Genomic DNA, 9,650 nt, shown 5'->3' on the forward strand with positions numbered 1-9,650 from the left:
GTGGCAACACAACTGTAAGCACCTTCACGGCCTCTCCTCACCGTGGTTCTGTTGAGTTTTATTGATTTGCTGAACCACTTCCAAACGCAAGTTCTCTGAGAAGACCTAGAACGCACTGATCCTTCTTATTCCCACTTATCAGCTCCACCCCCTGCCCTATCCATCTTCAGTTCCCATCCCGTCCTAGGAATGTGTATAGTCCAGAGTTCAACCACTGTCTTACCAATGCTCTAAGTTTATATCTCCTACTGTCCTTTTAAATTTTTGGAGGTAAAGATTTTTGTTTTTATGTTATAAATGTCATAACACAAAATTAAGTTATAATTTCAAAGGTACAAAAAACAAGCTCCAAAGAAAAAAATAATGAACACAAATGTGTCCACCACCCAAATTTAATAGAAGATGCCAATTAAAAAAACTTTTTATGATGCCAGTAAGCGGTATCACTATCTACCCAGTTGCTTATGCCCAAACCCAGTTACTAAATTTTAATCCTTCCTCCTCATTTCTCTCTGGTCAATGCAGGTCATGTTACATAATTTTACTTCCCAAATGCCTCTCACATGTGCCCAGATCCTCTTCACCCCCACCGCCACTGCTGAGGCCCAGGGCTCCATCCTCTCTCACAGGGCGTGTTGCAGAACCCTTCCTACCACAACTGCTTTGTCCAACCATGCTTCCCCTCAGACAGGAGGCTCTGAGAGGCAGGGCTGTGCTGATCCTTGATCTGCCACTTAACCTCCAGCCCCAGCACTTCGCAGGAACTCAGTAAATGTTTTCAAATGAATTAATGAATGCCATTTTACATGCTACATAATTTACTTCTTCGTCAACATGATAGATGTGGTTTAATGGTTTCTGTTGCAGAGTGAACATGGAGAAACATAATTCATCTTTGGTGGTGGAATCATCTTATGCAGATCTGGTCATCAACGCAGGAAAAGTAACTTTTGGTGAAGGGAACAGAAAGAAGCTGCAGAAATCTCAGAGAGACCAGGAGAAGGAGAAAGTGTCACAGGCTGCCTGTGCTTTATTAAATTCGGGAGGAGGAGTGGTTCTGATGGAAATGGCGAACAGCGATGAGCATCCTGTGGAGCTGGGGCTGGATTTAGAAGAGTCTTTGAGAACACTTATTCAGTCTTCAGATTTGCAGGCTTTCTTTGAGACCAAGCAAGAAGGGAGGCGCTTTTACCTTTTTGTTAAATCTTGGAGACCTGGCTCTTCCTCTGAAGACGACTCCATCAAGCCCCGCATTTGCAGCCTGGCTACTTCGTTATACTGTAGATCGGGCACCTCTGTGCTTTCCATGGAACCAGGACAGGCGTTTAATTTCCTCAGGAACAAGAAAAATGCAAAACCTTCGAGGGATGAACCTTCTAACAAAATTCCCAGGGGGTCAAAGCAAAACTTCCATAACTTGAATCCCGCTGAACAAACCTTTAAAAGAGACCAGCTTCAACGTGGTGAAATCCTGCCTTTTCCCGAGTCTCACTATGTAGAGGTCAAACAGTTCTCTACAGACCACATCCAACGATACGTTAAAAACATAATTCCAGAGTACATCCCTGCATTTGCAAACACTGGAGGTGGCTATCTTTTTATTGGAGTGGATGATAAGAGCAAGAAAGTTCTGGGATGTGCTAAAGAAAATTTTGACTGTAACTCTTTGAGAATGATAATAGAGGATGCAATAAGCAAATTACCTTGTGTCCATTTTTGCCAATCCGAATGCCAGATAACTTTCACACACAAATTCTTGCGTGTGTTAGAGGACGAACAGTTATATGGCTATGTTTGTGCCATCAGAGTGCAGCCGTCCTGTTGTGCAGTGTTCTCGGAAGCTCCCAAATCATGGACAGTGAAAGGCGGGCAAGTCTGCAGACTGACCACTGAGGAATGGGTAGACATGATGATGGACACAGACCCAGGTAAGAGGGGAAAGCAACTCCCTCCTGTCCTTTTCCTACCTCTAGTACCTTCAAACCAGACAGGTCTTTCTTTTTTTCCTGTGACTTTGAACTTCTCATACCCACTAAATTCTGTGTTTTTTGAATCCCCAAGAATCCTGCTTTCCATACACAATAAACATTTGTTGGGTAATTAGAAGCCCAAATCAATGTCTTATAGGTAATCTTTTTTTTCACATCAGAAGACGAAAAGAAAAATTTGGGGGAATGCTTGCCTTGTAGTAGCTCTTACTGCTTCGGGAGTCATTTATTAAAATTTCACCCTAGCTGAGGAGCTCAATTGGTTAGAGTGGTGTTCCAGCACACCAAGGTTGCAGGTTCAATCCCTGCTTACGGTACATACAAGAATGAACCAATGAATGCATAAATAAGTGAAACAACAAATCTCTAAGCATCAATACATAAAATTTTAAAATAAAATTTCAGAAATTTTATGAGCCAGTTGTTAAACATGGTCCTTATCAAAAATTGTTATATAAACTTACAATTATATTAAAAACAAGTGTAATAAATACAAACTCGCTACTGCCTCATTATTTACTACATTTTAATACTCTTTGCTTGTGAGGTTATTTGCATCTGTTTTATCTGCCTGGGGAAATACTATAAAATGTGTGCTACTGTGCGTTTCTTCCCAACTCCGCACTTAGCAATATCACACTGGTAGCTTGAAATTGTCCATGGCGGGAATATTTGCACCACAGAAATAAACTACATGTACATACATGTCTACTAAAAAGAATGTGCTACATACCAAAACAAGAAGTAGAAACAAAATGCTATCTAGACATAGAGAGTGAAGAATTATATTGAACGAGAAGCACATTCAAACTTCTAAATAATGTCTCTTCATTGTTGGGTTTTGGCAACCCCCATCTGCAGTAAAAGCACTTGTCTCCACAAGGTGAATGGGGCGTTGCCTTGCCATCATCTCTCAAGTCACACCACCCGGACAGTCAGAGAATACACCTCCTGCTGAGGTCTTTCAGTCGTGAAAAGATGAACTAACATGTCAGGATAACATGTTTTCTCTCTTTCTTGAGATCTTGTACGCTTGTCCAAAGACTTTGAATCTCAGCTGAGTCTGTCTAGCGGGCCTCCTCTCAGCAGACCAGTGTACTCCAAGAAAGGCCTGGAACATAAGGAGGATCTCCAGCGACTTTTATTTCCAGGTAGCAATTATGGTTTGCCTACTTGACACCAGCCAGTTTCTGTGCTGGGATAAGGGGAGGTAAATGGTGATGCTTGTGTTTGAAAATCCAGAAAGTAACCCTTACTGCTGTGACTCAGTGGGTTGGGCATTATCCTGAGATTTGAAAAGTGGCTGATTTGATTGCCAGTCAGGGCACATGGGTGGATTGATGGGCAGCTCCCTGGTTGGGGGAGTGTGAGAATCAACCGATTGATGTTTCTCTCACATATTGATGTTTCTCTCCCTCTCCTTCTCCCTTTTCTCCCTTCTGTTTAAAACTAAATTTTAAAATCTTTAAAAAAAATCCTGAAAGTATACTCTGCAAACCTATGTGTAGCAGATGACAATGCTACCAGTACAGTGGTGATGAATAATTTAGAAGTGATCCCTCACTGACCCCACTGGCTGAGGCAGTACCACATGTAGAATCCAGGACTATTAATGCCCTTAAAGACTTTTGGTCTTCGAATTCTCAAAATACACTGATCATAGATATTTCTGGTGATTTTAAAATGTACAGATACCTGCCCTGGGTGGTGTGGCTCAATAGATTGAGTGCCGGCCTGGGACCCCAAAGGTCCCCGGCTGGATTCCCCGTCAGGGCACGTGCCTGGGTTGTGGGCCAGGTCCCCAGTTGGGGGCGTGTGAGAGACAGCCAATCCATGTATCTCTCACACATTGATGTTTCTATCTCTCTCTCTCTCTCTCTCTCTCTCTCTCTAAAAGTAAATAAATAAAGTCTTTAAGCAAAACAAAGGCTGAAATATATTTTTAAAATGTACATACACCTGATTACTCATTCCAGACTCAATAAATTAGAATATGGGATATCTCATTATGTGTATTTTTATCAAGCTTACTCACATGATTTTGATGTTTATCCAGATTGGACACTGTAGTTGAACTAGAGGAATGCACTACACCAAGAGCAAAAAATTCCCCGCCTCTGCCATATTCTCCAGAGGAGTGCCTGTTATGAATATTAAAAAGAATAAAGATTTATATCAAGCTGTAACACTAAATAAAATGCAGGTCAATTATGAACTCATTTCAGGCTTAGGAAAAACAATTGTGTCTGACAGCACACAATTTTGTTTCAGAACCAGGGACAGTGCCTGTTTAAATCCCTACAGTGTAAGTTTATTCTTGTGTCACATAATTGTTCCTTGCTCCCGAGTGATGGAGGGAGACTGTTGGGATGGGTGCAGTCTCACCTTGATCTGTGAGTGATGCCAGGGTTTTGCTTCAAGAGAGGTAGCTCAGGGCCTAACCTCAGGGCCTCCCAGTCAGAGACTACAGGAGATTCTCTGGTAAGAAATGGTTTAACGTGGCTCTACATTCTCTGCAAGTATTTAATGAGCACCTTCTTCCTGGGGGGGCTCCTTCTACCTCCATCAATGGGGTCTGTTCAGAGAAAATTTGATATTCAAATATTTTGAGAGTAGGAAGGGGAACAGAAGTAACATTTTCCAAGCAGCTACAATGAACCAGGTATTTTATGCTATCTTATTTATTCTGCACCATAGGAAATATGGTATTTGTTTGTTTGTTTGTTTTACAGATAAGGGAACAGACTCTTAGACAAACAAAGGAATTTCTCAAGGTCATAAACATAATGAGCTCATAGGTTTAGAGACAGTGTGCCAGGTTTTCAAAACTTCTTTCCTTTTATTATAAAAGAATATTTACAAAAGAACATGTATGAAAAAAATGTTAATTTACCAAAGATTAATTACAATTGAGTGTAAGTATAAGAATTCCTTTTTATTAATTATAATTAATCATAAAATAAATATGATATTGACCTCAAATTTATAATTCCCTCCATATCTAGTGCCATCTGAAGGTTTGCAATATAAACCTGAATCCCTGTGGCGGGAACTATCCTCAGAGCATGAAGGTCTGGAGGAGTTAATAAACGAGCAAATGCATCCTTTCTCCCTGGGAATTTTGATCCTTTCTAGAAGCTGGGCTGTGGACCTGAACTTGCCAGAGAAGCCAGGAGTCATCTGTGATGCTCTGCTGGTAACACAGAACAGCGCCCCCATCCTCTATACAGTTCTCAGGGGGCAGGATGCAGGCGGGCAGCGGTACTGCACCGACACAGCCTTTACTTTGAAGCAGAAGCTGGTGAACACGGGCGGCTACACCGGGAGGCTGTGTGTCACGCCCAGGGTCCTCCAGATGAGTCCTGACAGCGATGCAGAGCCCTGTGAAGGCTCAGGAGGCTCTCTGATTGACTACCCGGAGTCCTATAACCTTGCAGACACCCAGCAAATGGAAACCTTGCTGCACTCCCTGGTGATTGTCTTACTGGGCTTCAAGTCTTTCCTGAGTGACCAGGTCGGCTGTGAGATTTTAAATCTGCTCACAGCCCAACAGTATGAGATCATCTCAAAAAACCTTCGCAAGACCAGAAAATCATTTATCCATGGTTTACCCGGCACAGGGAAGACCATCATAGCCATGAAGATTATGGAGAAGATCAAGAATGTGTTTCGTTGTGAGAAAAATGAAATTCTCTATGTCTGTGAGAACCAGCCTTTGAGGGACTTTATCCGGTAAGCAGTTGTATCTTGTTGTCAGCAAATGAGGTTCAGTCTGAATTCATTCCTTACCTCCCTCTAGTCAAATCATTTTGCTCCTTGAGAGTAGGATGGTAAAGTGATGCATAACCACAGTCCTGTGTACACAGGAGTATGATAGGGTAACTTTCCTCCTTCCTGTACTTAGAAAACACCTGAGTGTGTCATTTAAATTTTTTAACTGTTCATATATGTTGTTTTTTTCTTTTAATGTTTACAGTAATAAAAATATCTGCTGCACAGTGACCCGGAAAACCTTCATGAGTTCTGACTTCAAAAAGATTAAACACATCATCATTGATGAAGCTCAGAATTTCCGCACTGAAGATGGGGACTGGTATAAGAAGGCAGAAACCATCACTGAGAAAGGAAAGGGTCATCCAGGAATTCTCTGGATCTTTCTAGACTACTTTCAGACCAGTCAGATGGCTGACAGTGGCCTCCCCCGTCTCGAACACCAGGACACAAAAGAAGAGCTCACTAGAATGGTCCGCAATGCAGATCAAATAGTCAACTACTTACAGGAAAGAATGCACAAGGTCAGAGAAAATCCACCACCTAACATCCCTCCTGAGTCCCTAAAGATACTCCATGAAGTTGAATGGGCTCAAGGTGTTCCAGGCGAGTGTAAGATTACAACGTACTTGAACTTGGATCAAGTGGTGGCTTATATAACAAAGAAATGCCAGTTTTTCTTGAAGCAAGGTTATTCCTGCAAAGATATTGCTGTGCTTTGCAGCACAACAAGTGATATGGAAAAATATAAATCTAAGCTTCAAACAGCAATGAGTAAGAGAGAAAGTTCTGAGTCCAATGAGGGATCTCATTTGTTTGAACAGTTCGAAAATGCATCAGATGTCACAGGCAATCACATCGTGTTGGACAGTATCCGTCGATTTTCAGGCCTGGAAAGAAACATTGTGTTTGGGATCAATCCACGGGCAGCTGAGCCAGCTGTTTTCAACAATCTTCTGCTCTGTCTGGCTTCCAGGGCCAGGAAACATCTGTATATTCTGATGCTAAACTAAGAAGAGTTGATGGTGAAAAAAATATACCCTCTGTCATAGTTTCAGAAAAGGAATGATGTAGGGGACCATTCTGCGTGGCGTGGACCCAGCTCCCAGTGGAAAGCAAGGTCGGATGCACGGGACCCATCCCCATGGATAGGTTCTCCCATGGGGAATCAGGAGTGCAGTGTACCTAGGCCCCTTTGAGACTTGCTTTTGGAAAACTCCCTCACCCTGAATTGCAGCAAACATTTACTGCAAAGTGACTTCCTAAAATCCATGCCAAACCTTCCAAGGACAAGTGTAACCAGTTCAACCACTTTTCCCATTGCATTTGCAAATATCCACAAATATCCGTCTGCAGTGATGTCATTACGGGCATCCTCTCCTTTGTGTTCTGTAAATGGTAACCACCTACAGGGAACCTGTGCATAGTTAATGAGGACCTTCATGTGATGTGCCCAGAAAGACAATAAAAGCTCATGGAAGGAGGGGCCAAGGCTTTTGGCTCCTCTTGACAGCAAAGCTGCCCACCCTTTTCCTCCACAGGATTCGGTAGTCCATGTGAATTTCTTTTGTCTCAGCTACAATGCGGGGTGAACCCCACGAGTTGGGGTCCAAGACAGAATGACCCATCTGCATCATACAAGCATTATTTGTAACAATTGACCCTTGCAAGAAAATTGGCTTCAGACTTCCGGCCAAGAGCAGGACGTAGGTAGACACACTGTGCCTCCCCACACAACAAAAAGAAGGACAACAATTTAAAAACAAAAAACTATCAGTACTGACAGAAAATCGAACTGTGTGGAAGCCCGACAACCAAGGAGTTAAAGAAGAAACATTCATTCAGACCAGTAGGAGGGGTGGAGACGTGCAGCCGGGCGGAGAGGACTCCCAGCAAGGCGGCAGCAGGCAGACCGGGCGAGGTGACGGATAGTGGAGGGGCCCAGTGCACAAGGTGGCTGGCAGACTAGGTGGTCCCACATTCGTGTGAAGATAAACCAAGGCAAAACTGGGGAGTGGAATGGACTGTGCAACTCAGGGCCCCAGCTCAGGGAAATAAAGGTTCAAACACCAGTTGAAAACACCTGTGGGGATTGAGGTGCCAGGAGAGACTCCCAGCCTCACAGAAGAGTTCGTTGGAAAGACCCACAGGGTCATAGAATATGCACAAACCCACCCACCTTGGAATCAGCACCAGAAGGGCCCAGTTTGCTTGGGGGAAGCAGCAGAGGGGATTGAAATGAAAGAGAGAGCAGAGCAAGCACCAGAGTTCCCTCTCAGACCCTGCCCCACAGAGAACGTCACAACCCAGGGACTGGGTTGCTCCACCCCTCGTATGTACCAGGCGCAACAAGACAAAAACAAAAAATGGCCCAAACAAAAGAACAGATCAAAGCTCCAGAAAAAATACAACTAAATGACAAAGAGATAGCCAACCTATCAGATGCACAGTTCAGAGCACTGGTAATCAGGATGTTCACAGAATTGGTTGAATTTGGTCACAAATTAGACGAAGAAATGAAGGCTATGCTAAGTGAAATGAAGGAAAATGTACAGGGAACCAATAGTGATGGGAAGGAAGCTGGGACTCAAACAATGGAGTGCTGTACCAGGCGGAAGAAAGAAACATCCAACCAGAAAAGAATGAAGAAACAAGACTTCAAAAAAATGTGGAGAGGCTTAGGAACTTCCAGAACACCTTTAAACGTTCCAACATCTGAATTCTAGGGGTACCAGAAGGAGAAGAGGAGGAGCAACAAGTGGAAAACTTATTTGAACAAATAATAAAGGAGAACTTCCCCAATCTGGCAAAGGAAATAGACTTCCAGGAAGTCCAGAAAGCTCAGAGAGTCCCTAAGAAGTTGGACCCATGGAGGAACACACCAAGGCACATCATAATTACATTACCCAAGACTAAAATGAAGGAAAGAAATGGAGAAAACTGTACTTGAACAATGATTAAAATTAAAAAAAGAAAAGGAGAGAATCTTAGAAGCAGCGAGAAATAAGGAGACAGTAATCTACACAGGAGTTCCCATCAGACTGTCAGCTGATTTCTCAAAAGACATCTTACAGGCAAGAAGGGGCTGGAAAGAAGTATTCCAAGTCATGAAAGGCCAGGACCTACATCCAAGATTGCTCTATTCAGCAAAACTTTTATTTAGAATGGAAGGGCAGATAAAGTGCTTCTAAGATAAGGTCAAGTTAAAGGAGTTCATCATCACTGAGCCCTTATTATATGAAATATTAAAGGGACTCACCTAAGAAAAAGAAGATAAAAAACATGTGCAGTAAAATGACAGGAAACTCACAATTATTAACAGCCACACCTAAAACAAAAACAAAAAGAAACTAAGCAAACAACTAGAACAGGAACTGACCCACAGAAATGGAGATCACATGGAGGGTTAGCAACAGGGGAGTGGGAGGAGGAGAGAGGGGGAAAAGGTACAGAGAATAAGTGGCATAGATGGTAGGTAGAAGATAGCCAGGGGGAGGGCAAGAACAGTACGGGAAATGTAGAAGCTAAAGAACTTATAAGTATGACACATGGACATGAACTAAAGGGGGGAATGTGGGTGGGAGGGGGTGTGCAGGGTGGAGGGGAGTGAAGGGGGGAAAATGGAACAATTGTAATAGCATGGTCAATAAAATATATTTTTAAAAAGTTATACAGACTTAGAGTAATGACTTAATGTCTTCATTAAAATACTAAAGTTCTTTAGAATACCCACAAATGCACATAGTCCTTCCTTCTCCCCTTTGTCCACTCCGAGGTACCATATCTCAGGAGAAGGAGTAGAAGTCTATGGTTCAAGCAGCCCCTTGGTTCCAGCACCATCCACTGTGTCGCTACCGCCATCTCCAGTTAATCCAGAGCCATCTGGCACCT

The 9,650-nt window shown here is 42.9% G+C and overlaps 1 protein-coding gene across 1 annotated transcript in view; it reads left to right on the forward strand.

The window, feature by feature from the left end:
- Positions 1 to 9,650, forward strand: part of LOC123817205 — a 42,662-nt gene that overhangs the window by 7,249 nt on the left and 25,763 nt on the right. Inside the window, exons 3-6 of the mRNA XM_045836756.1 lie at positions 868 to 1,928; positions 3,011 to 3,139; positions 4,994 to 5,720; positions 5,965 to 6,762. Of these exons, the coding sequence (XP_045692712.1) occupies positions 875 to 1,928; positions 3,011 to 3,139; positions 4,994 to 5,720; positions 5,965 to 6,762 (2,708 nt within the window). The 5' untranslated portion in view covers positions 868 to 874. The remainder of the gene's footprint in view (positions 1 to 867; positions 1,929 to 3,010; positions 3,140 to 4,993; positions 5,721 to 5,964; positions 6,763 to 9,650) is intronic.

The sequence above is a fragment of the Phyllostomus hastatus genome, unplaced genomic scaffold, assembly GCF_019186645.2.
Source record: "Phyllostomus hastatus isolate PE091 unplaced genomic scaffold, TTU_PhHast_1.1 phas_contig_210, whole genome shotgun sequence".
NCBI classification, from domain to species: Eukaryota; Metazoa; Chordata; class Mammalia; order Chiroptera; family Phyllostomidae; genus Phyllostomus; species Phyllostomus hastatus.